The following is a 17,123-nucleotide window of genomic DNA, read 5'->3' as shown; positions in this document are numbered from 1 at the left end:
CCACACAACTTGGTGTCATCTGCAAACTTGCTGAGGGTGCACTCAATCCCACTGTCCATGTCTCCAACAAAGATGTTAAATAGCACTGGTCCCAGTACCGACCCCTGAGGAACACCACTCGTCACAGGCCTCCATGTGGACATTGAACTGTTGACCACAACTCTTTGAGAGCGACCATCCAGCCAATTCCTTATCCACCGAGTGGTCCATCCATCAAGACCATGTTGTTCCAGTTTAGAGACAAGGATGTCGTGTGGGACAGTATCGAATGCTTTGGATAAGTCCAGGTAGATGATGTCAGTTGCTCTTCCCCTATCCATCAATGCTGTAACCTCATCGTAGAAGGCCACCAAATTAGTCAGGCAATTAGTTCCTGGAGTCTGTCAGCGTATAGACATGTTGCCTGCTGAAAGGGCAGGTCTTTTTTGCTTCCTAGGCACAGGTGGAAGCACTGTGGCATAAGTCTTCATCTGTGCAGTTTCTGAGGTGGCCCTGGACACTGTGCTGTCTCTCAGGTAGTACAGACTGGACATAATCCCCGAGTTCTTCATGTTCTTATGTTATTGCTCTATCTTATTCCAGACCTTGAAAAATGTTTCCTAATCTGTTACCCATTTGAGAGACTTGCTAAACTTCTGAAGATCATCTTATGTTTCTGGTGTCGATCTGTTCCTTATGTTCCTTTTAGTAAACAGGCATAAAATGTTCTTTGTAGAACTTCTAAGTCATTTTGGCACATTAAAAATTTTCCACCAAAACTACATACTTTATTGTATAAAGTATATACATACTATTTAACGTCTTTGTTGGTGATTTGGACAGTGGGATTGAGTGCACCCTCAGCAAGTTTGCAGATGACACCAAGTTGTGTGGTGTTGTGGACACGCTGGAGGGAAGGGATGCCATCCAGAGGGACCTGGACAGACTGGAGAGGTGGGCCTGTGAGAACCTCATGAAGTTCAACAAGGCCAAGTGCAAGGTCCTGCATGTGGATCTGGGCAATCCCAAGCACAAGTACAGGCTGGGCAGAGAATGGATTGAGAGCAGCCCTGAGGAAAAGGACTTGGGAGTGCTGGTGGATGAGACGCTCAACATGAGCCAGCACCGTGCGCTGGCAGCCCAGAAAGCCAGCCGTGTTCTGGGCTGCATCAAAAGATGTGGCCACCACGTCAGTGGAGGTGATTCTGCCCCTCTACTCTGCTCTTGTGAGACCCCCCTGCAGTACTGCATTCAGCTCTGGAGTCCTCAGCATTAGGAAGGACATGGAGCTGTTGGAGCGGGTCCAGAGGAGGTCCATGAAGATGATCCGAGGGCTGGAGCACCTCTGCTATGGAGACAAGCTGAGAGAGTTGGAGTTGTTCAGCCTGGAGAAGAGAAGACTCCAGGTAGTCCTTCTAGGAGCCTTCCAGTACCTGAAGGGGGCCTACAGGAAAGCTGGAGAGGGACTTTTTCCAAGGGCGTGTAGTGATAGGACAACGGGGGCTTTAAACTGAAAGAGGGCAGATTTAGATTAGATCTGAGGAAGAAATTCTTCCCTCAGAGGGTGGTGAGGCACTGGAACAGGTTGCCCAGAGAAGGTGTTGATGCCCTATCCCTGGAAATGTTCAAGGCCAGGTTGGATGAGGCTTTGGGCATCCTGGTGTAGTGGAGGGTGTCCCTGCCCATGGCAGGGAGATTGGAACTAGATGATCTTTGAGGTCCCTTCCAACCCAAACCATTCTGTGATTCTATGATTCTATTGTGTTAGTATATGCTTGTGTTGAGCATGGGTAGATCATCTTCAAATAGTCTTTTTGAGAAGGGTAAACACTATAATTGTTACCGCATAAGGTTACTGCAGATTACTACTTCTATTGCTCTAATACCTGAAAATGAGCCACAAGTCTCGTGAGCCCCAGTGCAAAACCTTCCAAGTTTAATTAGTAAGTTAGGAAATCAGAGCACTCTGATGAATTTTTCCGTGCCTTAGCTTCCCCTTCCAATACATGGACTTCTTTGGAAACACCTGAAGATGAGTTTAGTGAAAGTGCCGTAGAGTGATGGAGCAATTTTATTAATAAGGTGATACTGTTAATTTACATGTTCCATACTCAACAGAAAGAGTAAATTCATTATGTTGACCTTTTAGACAGCCCTTTTAAGGCCTTTCTTTTTTTACTGTGGTGCTGCACAGTTTTCAGCAACCGTGTAAAGTCATCAGTGTTTTTCTGCTGCTTCACATTTACTGACCATAACTAATTTTTGCTGGAAGCCTAACAGTATTGTCAGAGAAAAGCCGTGACTCAAGATGAGTGTCTCGTTCCAGCTGTAAGGAAGAGTAATCATGAATTCTGGACCTCAACATTTGGAGTACACACTTGCAAAGTAATGGAGTGTTCCTGAAGATGGGCTTTGTTTTTGGAGTGGATGAAAGGAAATAGGTTCACGTAGTTCAGTGACTTCGTAACGCCCTTAATCTTCGCTCAGTGTTTTGTGCTTCTGGCGACGTTTCTCTACCGTGACATTTTGTTATTCTTTTGCTGGTTATCCAAGCACGAGCTACTTCAAGTTAAGTCTGTGCTTAAACGACTGAGAAAAGTTGGCAGCAGGAGACTCAAAATGACACAGCAGATACCAGCTTCTTTATGTGGGGTTGCAGTAATAAATGTATCCATCTATTCTTTGTACTTGGAATCACAGCACAAGTTGCTATTTTCTTTTGATCCCAAGTGGACACGAATGGGACAGTATATTCCAGCAGTATGGTAAGGGTGGGTGTGTGCTGGCTGGGCAGCAGCCAGCCTCTGCTCTAGCAGCTGTGGTCTGTGAAGCACTTTCTTCTCACTCCAGAGGACTTGTAAAATCATGGAAGTTGCAAATGTGGTCCTTCCGAATGGCTGGGAAATACACAGCAGCGTTTGCACTGCATAGAGATTCTCTAGGGTTGTGGATGTCCTCTCCTTTGCTTCTCAAAAGATTCAAGGTTTAAGGACGTCATGTGAGCCTAAGGGTCCTGCTCGTCAGCCTTTCGCTGACAGCAACCCTCTCAGTTTCCTTTCGAGTATTTGTTCATTTTTTGTTTTTGTGATACTTGCCTTGTTTTCTTCAGCCTCCTTCATTTTTCTGTTAGTCGAGGACTTCAGAAGCATAGCAAACTAAACAGCTTCCTGATGACTTAGCTACTGCTATTTTGTCTTGGAAAACTAGTTCGTTAAAATGGAATGCATATATTTGCCTGGATGTCTTGGATAGGCAGGGGAAGGAAAAACAGTGATAGAAGACGACTTTATACCTTTTTTCTTTCTTTCCAATCTTTTCCGTTATCTTCAAATTATAATTTTCTTTCCTGTCCGTTCTATTATCCTCAAAATATAATTCTCTAAAAATGTGTTGAAGGATTGTCATATGTTTATGAACCAGGAATTGATCTTGCAGCCTTGTGCCAACTTACCAAATGAGGACCTGCTTTTTATATCACAGTTTGAGAGTTGCACTCAATGCAGTTTTAGGTCTATAAATTGGGCAATGCAAAGGTGTAAGATGATACTGCTTCACAATTGACTGGATGGTCACATTCAAAGAGTTGTGGTCAATGGCTCGATGTCCGAGTGGCGTTCCTCAGGCGATGCTGAACATCTTTGTCAGTGACATGGACAGTGGGATTGAAGCAAGTCTGCTGGCGACACCAAGCTGTGTGGTGTGGTCAACATGCTGGAGGGAAGAGATGAAGAGATTCTTCACTATGAGAGTGATGAGGCACTCTAACAGGTTGCCCAGAGAAGCTGTGGCTACCCCATCCCTGGAAGTGTTCAAGGCCAGGCTGGATGAGGCTTTGGGCAACCTGGTGTAGTGGAGGGAGTCCCTGCCCATGGCAGGGGTTTGTAACGAGATGATCTCTAAGGTCACTTCCAACACAAACCATTCTATGATTCTGTGATACCATCTTCCCAAAACTTTTCTCATCAGTTCTTTGCATGATCCTTTTCTGCCACTCTTTGCCAGACCAGGTATCATCTGTACTCACATCGGTCAGCATAAAAGCTTTGAAGAGGTATATATTGCAACCTAGCTTAAAGAATTTAAATGTTCCGTACCTGAACGGGACCAGACTGGCCCACCTAGTCATCCTATGGTCCTCAGATGTGGGAACATGTGCACAACCAGAAGTACCCAGTACTGCAAAGGGTGATGTGTCCTAGAAAGCCTGGAGCTGATAGTGTAGGAAGCATCAGTGAACGTGGTTGAGTGATGTGGTTTGAGAACATCTTTCTAAACACACCCATGAGTAGGTTTAACCTGTAGTTATGCAGGGCTCGCTTGAGTTCCCCAAGTGTTTTTGCCGTGATCGTGTGGAGCACCAGTAAGGCCATCTAGAACAATTAAATCTCAGTAGCATCATGATCTATCTGAATGAATCTGTCGCAGGTGAAATATCCATGGGATAAGTTAATTTATGCAGACCAGCTGTTACCTTGTCCAGGTTTCTTCTGGCCATCTAGCTAGTGCAGGTGTCAGTGCTGAGCCTCAGCCTGTGTTCAGGTAGCCCGAGAGCAGACGGTCCGAGACAAAACTAAATTTGCAGCTTAGATGAGACTCATCAGTTTGCATCGAGAGTTCTGAATATACCTTTTTGTGGATTTTTTTTATATATATCTTTGAGACAGCTGCTTGTAAGGTGGAAACTTCCAGCAATTCTTCATGGTCCCAGAGGAGAGAGCCAGTTCTCCTGGCACGGCTTGTGTTGTGTGCTTTGTGTCTTTCATCAGAGCCCAGACTGGGTATGGTTTCACATTTCATTTCTTCTTGCAAGAACAGGGACACTGGAACAGAAAAGTGTCTGCTTTCTGAAGTAGGTTTGAACTTAACTTCTAACTCCTTCATAAGCAACGAGCAGGTAGATGTATTTTGTGGATGCAAGAGCCGCTTTTATCCTGAAGTAGGAAATGAGTGTTGTCCAGGGGCACAGCTGGCTGGTGGTGGTGCATGCCTACGTTTGTAATAATGTTCAGAGCCAAAGTTTGTGGGCTGCTGTGTGGTGAGATACAGCTGTTACTGAAGGAGGAACAAACAGGCTCCTTCCTTGTAGTTGGAGCTGATTCATTCCAGAGGCAGGGAAGGAGTCAAAGCCTGCTGGGGTTTGGGAGCCTGCGAGCAGCAGCTGCTGCGTCAAACCAAGCGTTCTCGCTGCAGGGCTGTCTGAAAGTGTTCTTGCCTGAGAACTCCAGTGACAGACAAATCCTGGAAGATGGGGATGAGAGTTTCCAACCTGATTGTTCAGTGTGGAAGAACAACATTTTCTAAAGGCTGTGTGTTTTAGGGAAAAGATGTCAAAAGCAATAAGTGTGGCGGAACGATGCGGGAGCTGAAGCTCGCTCAGCTCCGTCTGGGTGTTGAAACAGACTGAGAACAGACCCGCTGTCAGAAAACAGCTCGTAGGCGGAATTACCTGTTCAGCCAACGCGTCTCCACTCCTCCTTGGCTCCAGGAGTTCAGGTTTCATTGAACCCCATGGTCCCCTCCGGCTCCTCCCTCCTGTTTACATTTCCATTCCCTGTTTCTGGCTGATACAGCCTCTGCCTCTGCAGCAGGACCATGTACCTGCAGGAGCGGAACGGCCGCCGCGGCTCAGGCAGCAGAGTGGAGACAGTCCTGGCCTTTTGGAGCGGGGCTCTTCGCCCTGACTCCGGCTTTGCTCCGTGCAGGGTTTGCCTGGAGAGTACGAGTTGATTTAAATGAGCTGATGATTGACCTCTGCAGGAAGTTGCTGATCAATGCTCGGTAAAGAGGTAAGAAGCTTTGTTGTGGTTCAAGAGCTGGAAATGCAAACCACGTGTATTTCTGCATGGATTTTATAGGAATTATATGGGAAGAGTTTGCAAGGAATGAGGTCCTGTGTTTGCTAGGGCGGGAGAAAGGAAAAGACAAGCAGCCATAGGGAGATTTGAAGGAATGCAGCTCTGGACTTGTCCAGATTTGCCCGAAGGGAAAAATATTTATTTATGAGGTTGAAAAAAAAATAATCTCGGTCTCCTGTAACGTTTCCTGCTGCAACATGAACAAGGATGCAGTGTGCAAAGGTTGGTGTGTTTTTGCGACCTCCTTGTGGCTCAGGAGGACTGGATCAGAAGGGCTCCTGCAGAGTTTGGGGTGTATGTTCGCCCAACTTTTTTTGTGTGTGTTTTCCCAAGTAGTGTGTGGACAGGGGGTGGCTGTGGGGGACACACCGAAAGGCTGAAACCTCTTTTTTAACTCCAAACCTGCCTTTGGATCTTCGGGTTTCGAGGAGGGAAGTGCCAGGAAACGCAGGCTTGGATGGGAGCCACTGGATTTGGTACGTGTTGGTATTTCAGCTCCTGATTGAGTTGTGCACCGAGATGAACTGGGCGTAAGGCCTCTGCAGAACCTGAACTCAGCAACGTGCACAGATTTCGCGCTGCTGGTACATTTTTGTCATTTTCTTCGGTCAGAAACGTTGCCTGCCCATCTGCACAGTGTCGCTTTGGCTGTTGAGTTGAGCATCACTTTTGGGGGGAAATGGGGGTGAAGGCCGGCGTCAAGAGAAGTCCAAAAGTCTTGGTGCAGAGGTATTCCAAAATTATGATTTATAAAAAGGTAGGATATGAGATGAGTGTGGTATGTAATATGAGATCAACCACCTCAAAACCTTGTATTTTGAAGGTTTGTAGTATTTGAATAGTTCTGTTTGTCCTGGTTTTATGAACAGAAGTGGTTTTATGAAAAAAAAAAAAAATCATAGTTTTTAGATGTACATAGTTTTTATATATACATAGGGTTTTTTATACATATACTTTATATAGAACACTTAAATATATAAAACAGTATATATATATTTTTATATTTATGTACACACATTAAAAAAAACCCGTCTAAATCTTGTACTTCTTTTGTCTGTTTACATGTTCTCTACTATGATGTCCTTGAACCTTTGGAGATAGATTTGTGGTGGTTGTTTCCGTTTAGAATAAATATCTAAGTATTCTCTGGGTTACTCAGATTCAGAAACATATCTCAGGCTGCCCATTTGGGTAAAACCCCTGATGCATACATATGCTCTGTAAATGCTGACTATGCCAACAGAGTGATACCATGTATTTAATTCCCCCCTGACAGAAATGCTATATTTTAAAATAAAGTAATGATTTCATATTCCTTTTAAACCTAGTTAGAAGGGAAAAAATTTGAGATAGAGTTGATTTTTTTTTTTTTTTACCTCAACTAAGTTGTATTCTTTCCACCGGAGTTGCAGTTACAAATCTTACACAAGTCTGAGGTAAAACTAAATTCCTAATGCTGTTCAGCATCATGCACCAGATTTTTTTTTTTAATCATTACTAGGCAATTACATGTAAATGCTTGTCATAAATAAGAACAAAAACAAATAAACAAAAACAACAAAAAGAATTTAAGAATGCTTTCCTACAACTGTGCAAATTTGAAAATAATTTAAATTTGTTATGAACAATATCCATTATGTTTTCCTGATCAGGAGCTGCAAGTTTAAATATCCTGACTGCTCAGGAGCATCTGAATTTTTGTTTAGCTGTCTCGTTTTTTCTCATCTGTTTATAATGCAGAATGATAATTTTCTGGTGACTATTTGAGATTTCTGAAAAGGTAGCTGCCACTAGGGTGAAATGATCTAGTTGCAAGTAAATTGTTGTGTCCCACAATCGCAGGTGTTGCCTTGTGAAGTCTGACAATATTGTATTCTTCTTGAAGTTCACGGCTAGAAGTCAGCAGGTCCCAAACAATTCCGGTTTGTGCTTCGTTCGTAGATGGATAAGATAATGTGACTCATCGAGTTCCAGCACAGATATCAAAAGGCAGTGTCTGTGAAGGTCACCGTCCTGCTCGTGACCAGACACCCCTCTGTTTGGGGCGCCACTGCTTTCAGAAATTTCTGAAGCTTGGCTGTGGAGCAGACTTTCAGCTATGGATCCTTGAGTAGGACATATAGATCCCACGCTTTGCCGATTACGTTTTCCTTGTGCTGCTTAAATGCCTGGTTTTATATAGCTGGGTGCTCACTTTAAGTGGTTGGTGCAGGACTGGGAATCCTGGTGAAGCATTTGCTCGTTTAGTCGAGTTGAATTCTTGGCTTTCCTCTCATGTATATACGTTTTCCTCCAATGTAGATAATCTACATTTCTCGGACAATAGCGCAGGGTGTGTAACATGTTTCACACTGTTAGTTTCCTTCATTGCAAAGCTCGTAGTAAGTGCCTAGTAGGTATACCCAGGCTTGTGCCCTTGGTTTTGAACACAGGTGGGCTGATACTCAATAAGACAGCAGCCATGTCCACGGCTGTTCAGGCTTTTTAACCCACGGTGTTCCGCAAACCGGCGATCTCGCGGTGACAGGATGAGGCACTGAATGCCATGAAACCTCGTTGCCAGTTCTGCGGTGCCACAGTGTTTCGGAGAGACGCTGACGTGCAGGCATCATCCCTTCTGCCGCGGTGGTCGGCCCTGGCAGGGCTGTGTGATTCATTGGCACACCTATTAATTGGGACGCCCACGCGGCTCACAGATGTCAGTGGCTTTTGCAAAGTGATCCTAGTCGTCTTTGGAGAGTCTCAGATGGCAGAGGTTTGGTTTTGAACAGGGACCGTGCTGTAGCAAAAACACGATGACTACTGCTGAAGCTTCAGATCAGATTTACTGAGTTTCTTCAGAAAAATGAGATGTTTCCATATACAGTCTCGTGAACACATACAGGCTCTAGTGTGCAAGATTTCCTCTCCTGGGCAGAAACCTTTCTGTCTCTTAAGTTTGCTGCCTCTCTTCTAACCAAATGTTGTATTGGGCCATCCTGAGCCAAATCCTATGACAAGTCCCAGAAAGGGTCTTGCTCTGAGTAGTATCTCTCTATCAGTCAGGCTCCTAATGAGTACAGGTGTCATTCTTCAGTGTCGTAGAGATCTACACTTTTTAAAGTATTTTTGAAAAGCTCTGTTTGCAAAAAAGACATTTTAATTCATCTAGGTGACAGGTTAGGTGAGGGAGAAATTGCTCTAGCAAATTTTTTTCTTCCTTTCATCTCACTTACTTGTCTAAAACATTCCTACACCCTTCCTTGACATCTACCAGTTAACGCTAACTATTCAGAGAAAAACGAAATTTTTTACAGTCTATTCTTAGTGTTCACTATGAACCATAGCTCAGATGAAAACTGGGATCTGAGCAGCATTTAATTAAATGTCTTAGCCAGCAATGGGATCATTTGAGAGTTCAAACGCAGCCATTTAACTTCTGCATTTATCAGAAAAAGGTACTTTTAAATTTACTTAAAAGACATCTCAGAATCCTGAAGCAGCTTAAGTGCAGGCTTTGTACTGACAATTAAATGCAATGTGAAAAGGAACAATCTAAGAAATGTAAATTGTACAGCATTTGAAAACAAAACAAAACAGAACACCAACAAACTCCTGAGTCCTGAATTGTTGCATCCAATCCAAAGTCTGATGGAAAAAAGCACCTGAGCGCTCTGGTTTGTGTCCTTAACAGGTAAACAGCAAAGATTATGAGCAACCACGACCCCATCCTTTGCTGAAAGCTTCTTTTCATATGTATATCAAATGGTGCTAATTCTTAACACTATTAAAAATACATTGAGGATTTATTTTTGCACGTTTGACAATTTGTGTGTAGAGATACCGTACAGATGTTTAAAAAAAACCCAAACAAAACAGACATCATCTGAAAAAGCTCTTTGTTTCAAATGGAAACAAATAGGAGAGATGAACGATTCGTGAGATTTATAATGCACTTATGTGACTTAGGTTTGTTATTTGTGTTTAATTTTCTGGTTGTGTTTTTTTTTTTTTCCAAATGAAATGGCATAATTTTAAGTGGAGATGCTGTGGTAAGCTGAACTCACATCTCTTCTTCTGAATGGGAGCTGTGCAGTTCACAACTGGGAGACCCTCCGCTGGTTTGTGGTTGCTCAGCGCTCCAGGCAACGTGCAGACTAAATTTGATGGTTTGGTATTAGTAGAAGCAGTGCTGGGCAGGGTTGTCTCCAAACCTTCGAGAGGGTGGACGTGTAGGACCCGCAGGTCAGCAGTTCTCTCTGTCTTCTTGGCTGTACTCCTGTTGCTGAGCTCGGGTGGCACCGTGCGATGGCACAGGGAGGACTAACGGGGGCAACGCACAAAGGTTTTCCATTGCTTCCGTGGCTGGGCTGCAGGATTTGACGGATTTTGTGTTTAACGTTTCCGTACGGTGAACGAAATCCGCATGGCAGAATGGTTCATCTGGTGGGAGGTGTCTATGGCTGACGAGCTCGTCTGAAGGATTTACAGCGCTGTGCCTAGTTCTGGGTAACAGAAAACAGACAGGAGGACTTCTTAATGGTTCGAGTGTACTAATCCCGTGTTTACTTAACTGCGTTCCAGTTCAGACCTGTAGCCTCTGTGAGTCCGTGTTGCGTTACGATATTCAGCTACTCTGAACAAAGCAGTTTTGTGTTGTCTTCTCGTTTTTAAACTCAAAACTAAGCACACAGAAAATTAAAAAAAAATATACAATAGTCACGTGATAGTTACTCTCAGTGTCGGTTTTCCTTTTTTATTTCTGCAGTTTATCGTGGTAGCTGCATGAAGTAATTCCACATGACGTGCCGAGTGTCCTAGCAGTAGTGAGAGCCTATGAGAAATCACAGCGTGAAAAACGTTGAGAAACTGTCAGTTGGCTGTATTTTCCTTAGATACAGTATTTTTTCATAAAAACTGTTTTTAAATATCTGTGCACAGACGTGGAACCTCGTGCGTAGCAGCTCTTTTCGTCCTGGGCTTTACACATCATGAACTCCAGCAAGCTTCTAACGGTTTGCCCGTAGAGAAATTCTACAGCAAGGGGAATTCCTTTCTTTTATACCTAGGCTGATGACTTGTTCTGAAAAGGAGTATTTTGGTCTTTTATATGTGCTGATTTAAAAAAAAAAAAAAATCAAAATCAGGATAGTAATAATACCTAGTCCTTAAAAAGTAAAAAGTTGTCCTTTAATTATTAGCTAAAATCTAGTAAACTGATCATATAACCTCCAGTGTGTCAGTATTTTAACTGGTGGAAACTTGGCAGTGTGTCCCGTAATGAAGGCTTTTTCCAACCAGACCACTTTTCTTGCCATTATAAACCGATGAATTCATTGCTATCGTGGGTGCAATTTCTGAATAATGCTTTTTCTGAACTGGTACTGCCTAGGAAAGCTTCCTGGTTCAGGAGCTTCATCATCACGATGCCATTTTAGGTGTGTTTTGAAAACGCGTGGCAGAGTCAATGTTGAAATGCATTGGGCTCTCCATGTTGGTTACCTTGGGCAAAAATCTGCCTGTTCCTCAATTGTAACGGTCTAATTTTCTTACGATGAAACAATTCTCAAACTATGGGTAGGAAAAATTATTTGGAAACCTTTGCTTGATAGAAATGTTTTGGTAAATGAGCATTTAGATCCTTTGAAAGTAGAACCACTTACTTTACTTTCTTGGCTTGGTGGAGAGTAGAAATATTTACTCCTAAAGCTTTTCATAAGAAACGGAATTAATTGTGCTCGTTTTCAGCACTAAGAGCCCAGTAGCCACACTCTGCCTGGGACAAACAGGTCCAATAAAGGATCATAAGAATGTGCCTCCTGCAGCTCAGATTCTTCTCCTTGGTCTATAATGTCAAGGAGAGGTAGGAAAAATGTCAAGCAGAGGTAGGAAAAAGTGGTTTGGATCAAACGAGCTGGATTCAAATACACTCTGGAGCTTTTAAAACGTTCCAGAGGGAAATTGCTATATTCAGTGTTCTGTGGTTTTATCCAGTGTTGGTAGCACTGAAATAACATGGAAGAGATTATTCTCACAGAGTGTTTTTGACTCAGATGGGTTTTTTTTACTTCCTGATTGTATATGAAAATCTGCTCAAGTTTGTGGGGTTTTTTTTGGGAAGCAAAAAGAGGTGATTTTTTCTTTTTAACAACTTTAATTGCCCATTTTGTATGTATTTTGCATTTTTATTGTTGAGTATATGTTTTATGCGATTTCTGTTAGCAGTAAAGCATAATATCTAAAATCTTACATGTGTGATGAAACATGTAGAGGTGTGCGCATAGGAGACAATTCTAAGACTGAGATTTTAGTCTCTGACTGGTGATTCTCTGGACTTTCTGCTGTGTGTTTTGCATTCATTTTTTTGTGGATTACTAAAAAGAAATAATTAAGATGGGCTGGTGGCTGCAGCATGAAAGAAAATCAGTATATCAGATGAAAAAATAGAGGATGTGTGCCTTGAGATAGCAAGAAGCAGCAGGGGTTCACAGGTTCCAGTCACAGTTCTGGGATCAAAAGCAATATAATCACTCCAGGGAAGCCCTCCACTTGCGGTCATTAGCCCTGTAAGAAGGTCAAACTTGGCTCACACAGTTCTTCTGTGCTTGACCGATGCCAGTGAAGCGTGCCAAGTTGTGCTCGCGCAACTGGAAGCAAGAATTTGTCTGTTCTCAACACCCAGCCTTAGTAAAATCAGTAGATGCGTTTTCCTGCAAAATGGTTGTGTTTTCCAAAGACGTTCCGAACAGAGAGGAAAGTTCTAGCCCGTGTTTGTTATCAATGGTTACTCACGAACTGTAGTTGACCGGGTACCTCAGAGATCAGAACTAGAGCTAGGTTCCTCCCATCATTAGTGAGGAAGGAGTTACATTATGATTTTTAAGAGATTATGGCCTTGCTTATTAAAATTGAAAGGTGAAATGCGTAGCACATTCTCCACACGTGGAGATTTCGTAGTCTAACATTACCTCATGCATGCCTTTGTGAAGAGGCTGTACATACATCCAAGGTCCAGCTCTGAAAGCCTGGTTTGTGGTTTTTTTTTTTTCCCTTGCACTGCCAAGAAAAGGAGTAGATGATTTTTCGCAGTGTAGTTAGACCAACAAGTAGAAATGAGTGAGCTGGTAATGGCATGATACACGTACAAGGGTGTGTAGTGACAGGACAAGGGGCAATGGATTTAAACTGAAAGAGGGGAGATTTAGATTGGATATAAGAAAGAAATTTTTCACTCTGAGTGTGAGGAGGCACTGGCACAAGTTGCCCAGAGAAGTTGTTGCTGCCCCATCCCTGGAAGTGTTCAAGGCCAGGTTGGATAAGGCTTTGGGCAACCTGGTGTAGTGGAGGGTGTCCCTGCCCATGGCAGGGGGTTGGAACGAGATGATCTTTGAGGTCCCTTCCAACTCAAACCATTCTATGATTGCTGGTAGATCCCTACCATTCTTGCTCTGAACGGAATGTCTGGGAGCTGCCTGTCACATTTCTTTGTGTAATGCTGTGTCCTTCTCTCTCCCTCTCCTTGTTACTTCTCTCTCTGCAGTGCTGCACACCCAAGGTCCCATTGATGGCAGTCTGTACGCGAAAGTGAGGAAGAAGAGCTCCTCAGACAGCAGCATCCCCGGTGTGGCTCAGGGCGCTCCCGTGACGGGCAGCCCTGATCACAGTGACCATACTCTCTCTGTCAGCAGTGATTCGGGACACTCCACAGCTTCCGTCAGGACAGACAAGACTGAGGAGCGCCTCGTGCCAGGAGTCAAACGGGGTCTGAGCCCACAAGAGAAGGCAGAACTGGACCAGCTACTTAGTGGCTTTGGTCTGGAGGATTCTGTCAGCACCACCAAGGATATGACTGATGCTCGAAGCAAGTACAGTGGAACGCGCCACATAGTGCCAGCTCAGGTTCACGTGAATGGGGACACCAAACTGAAGGACAGGGAGACCGATATTCTGGATGATGAAATGCCTAATCATGACCTTCACAGTGTGGACAGCATTGGGACTTTGTCTTCCTCAGAAGGGCAGCACTCCACCCACCTGGGGAATTTCAGCTGCCACAAGAGCAGTCAGAACTCGCTTCTTTCAGATGGCTTTGGAAGTAACACTGGAGAAGAGCATCACAATGCTTTTGCCCCAGACCTGGGAATTGGTGTGGATCCCCTCTATGAGAGATCATTTGGAAGCACAGAGCCGAAGTCAACTCAGCAACTACAACGGAATCCTTCTGTCTCACCCCAGCCCCAAGCCTACGGCCCAAGTAACTACTCTACTCAGACCTGGGTACGCCAGCAGCAGATGGTCACTGCTCACCAGTATGGTTTTGCCCCGGAGAATGAAATGAGGGTTGGCATTCATAACACTATGGAGAATTCCGGCAGTGTCCAGAGCCAGTCCCGAGTCCCGGACACCCCGACACGTGGCTCCAGCAGCAGAGATGCTGTGCAGAGGGGGCTAGGCAGCATGCCTGGTGCTGCTGAAGCTGCAGAACATGCCAGTGCCGAGAGTTTTAAGTCAAGGCCAGTGCCTCAGAGGGACACAAATGGCCTGGATCTAGGACGGAACGCAGGGGACTTGCCAGCATCTCCAACTTTGGATATTGATGAGTCTATTGAACAACTGAACAGGCTGATCTTGGAGTTAGACCCTACGTATGAACCTGCCCCGACCCGCATTAACACTGTCACCAGGGACAGAAATCAAGTCAATGGCTTCAGCAGCCTTGATGCAGACGTAGAAGGGCTCGGCCGGAGTCTCGGCTTCCATGACAAGTTGGAGGTCACAAGCAGGAATCCCTCCCAGCATGGTAAGCTGTTGTGATGCTTTCTGAACGTAACGCTTTTCCTTGCGCTCACGCCTTCTCGGTACGGGAACAGCAGGACCTCAGGTCATGACTTAACAGCTTTCAGGATGATTATCAAGGGATTGTTTCTGATACGTAACCATTCAAGAAATTATGGAATCAAACTGATATAGTGAGTTTTGCAGATACTTGTTTTTTGCTTGAAAAAAGTACCGTTCAGCAAATTCTTACCAGTTGGGATTTTTTGCTGCTGTAAGTTTAAGCAATAAGAGAGCAGAATTCCTATAATTCTTACTTTGAGATATTTTTAGAAGGCATGTGTAGTGAAATGGTTTATGATTTATGTTTATATGCTTTTTATTATTACACTTAAAGTAGAAGAAAAAGCTCTGGCAATTTTCTCTTCAAATTTAGTGTAATGCTGCTGGCATTAAATTTCTACGCAGTATTTGCATAAACAGTGTCATCTTTGCCAGTAAAGTATTTTAAAACATCCTTTTTCTGAAACTTCTTCTGCTTAAAAATTCAGAAGTCACAGTACTTGCTTGTTATCTCTGGCTCTGATGGGAATGCAGAAATCAGCTGGTGGAATTAAATGTGTAAATATTGCCAAAGTAATGCTACTAGAACTGGGAGCTCTGCAAAGGGATGGGTAGTCTGTCTCTGCTGAAGTCCTCTGAAACCTTTCATTAATGCTGTAGCTAAAATTTGTGACTAAAAAATGCTCTTAATGGTCTTGCTGTCATGTTTGAGAGTTCCATGTGATCCAGTTCCTCTGCCAGAACATATCCCCTTCCCTTCCTTCCCTCCTTTCCTTCCCTTCCCCCTTCCTCTTCTCCCTCTACCCACCTCCAGTCTTGGTGCAATGAAAGACGTGCTTGTGTCTCCAGGATTTGATTCAGTAGCCACCAGCATGCCAGAACACAAGTCCATGGCCACGCCGGGCACAAGTGAGCTGCACCAGCTCAAGTCTGGTTGGCTGTGCCAAACCGTTCGATGGTGACTGTGCCCAACTAGCATGTGGTTTGCGTTCACGTGCAGGCCTGTGTGCTCAGGGATGGGGATGCCTGTAGAGAAGGTGAAGTCACAGGGATGTGTTCAGGAGGATGTGCTGAGTTGATGTGGTAGGGTTTTGGTAGCAGGGGAGGGGCTGCAGAGATAGCCCCTGTAAGGAGATGTGAGAAGCTTCCCGAGCTCCACAGCTGGGCAAACCGGGCTCTGGGCAGGTCAGACCTCCCCTCTGGCCAGTGCTGAGCCATCAGTGCCTCTGCCAATGCCCTGTTCAAGAAGGGGATGAATGAGCCTGAACTGAGCTGGACCTCCAGTGGCTGCTGCCATTCAACTGGAGATGGCCGTGGCAGCCGAGGTTTGTCAGGCCCAGCGCGACTGCGGCAGAGAGAGGGCTGAGACCTGAGAGAAGCAGCTACGCAGACACCAGGTCAGTGAAGGTGGAGCGAGAGGAGGTGCCGGAGCTGGGATTCCCCTGCAGCCCGTGGACATTAATGGTGGAACAGAGACCCACCTGCAGCCCATGTAGAACCTCACGCTGGAGCAGAGACGCCTGTGCCTGAAGGAGTTCATGGAGGACTCCATGCTGTTGGAGATTGATGGTGGAGCAGAGATGCATCTGCAGTCCATGAGAAGGGACTCCACGCCGGAGCGGGTGGCTGCATCCTAAGAAGCTGCGGTTCCATGGGGAAAGCCCGCACTGGAGCAATCCGATGGGTAAGGATTGCATCCTGTGGGAAGGACTCTCGTTGGAGAAGTTCATGGAGGACTGACTTCCATGAGGAGAGGCTCCAGATTGGAGTAGGAAAAGAGTGTGAGGAGCCCTCCCTCTTAAAGAAGGAGCAGCAGAAACAGCTTGTGATGAACTGACCTGCAACACCCATTCCCCATCCCTCTGTGCCACTGGGGAGGAGGCAGCGCTGGGGAGAAGGAGCGGGAGAGAGGTGTTGTTTTTGCAGTCCGCCTTTGTTCCCAGTACCCTCCCAAGCAGCTGTTCATGATTCGATCTGCAGTGAGTCCAGAAATCCATGATGGATGTATGTGAGCTGCTTCATCGTTCGCCTGGTTTTAACACACCATATGTGTTTTATGGCTCTTACAGGATTAAATTCATTAGTTTGTAGTTCCGTTGAATCTTTCCAAATGAGGAGCTGATGGACAAGTTGAAAATGAGATTTTTCCACCAGGAGAGAACTCTTTTGTATACAGTAAAGCTAGAGAAGGAGTTAAGAGGGTCATTTAGAATAAGTCACCTTTTACAATTCTGTATTTAGAGATAGGAATCTGAAGAGAGGTGTTTGGATTTTTCTCAGATTCTGGTTGTCTCGCAAAGGAAGTAGGAGTCACTGTCAACCCCCTTCCATTTGCAAAGTCAGATAAAGCAGGTAAACTTCCTGCGTAATAAAGACTGGTGGGAATACGAGTCCTTGGGGCACGTTCTGGAAGTGGACCTGTTTTAAAGATAGTGATGAATTAGGAACTAAATATGAATATATATATATATG

The 17,123-nt window shown here is 44.7% G+C and overlaps 1 protein-coding gene across 5 annotated transcripts in view; it reads left to right on the top strand.

The window, feature by feature from the left end:
• TNS3 (tensin 3) overlaps positions 1-17,123 on the top strand; it is a 251,267-nt gene that overhangs the window by 165,573 nt on the left and 68,571 nt on the right. For 4 of the 5 annotated variants that reach the window (XM_086614502.1, XM_086614505.1, XM_086614504.1 and 1 more), the window contains one exon: positions 13,354-14,613. In XM_086614502.1, the coding sequence (XP_086470628.1) occupies positions 13,354-14,613 (1,260 nt within the window). Of the gene's footprint in view, positions 1-13,353; positions 14,614-16,931; positions 17,004-17,123 lie in introns of all 5 variants that reach the window. The other variant, XM_086614501.1, reaches the window with a different exon arrangement.

The sequence above is a fragment of the Tauraco erythrolophus genome, chromosome 7, assembly GCF_009769465.1.
Source record: "Tauraco erythrolophus isolate bTauEry1 chromosome 7, bTauEry1.pri, whole genome shotgun sequence".
In the NCBI taxonomy this organism is placed as follows: Eukaryota; Metazoa; Chordata; class Aves; order Musophagiformes; family Musophagidae; genus Tauraco; species Tauraco erythrolophus.
This window is presented reverse-complemented; position numbering and strand designations above follow the sequence as displayed.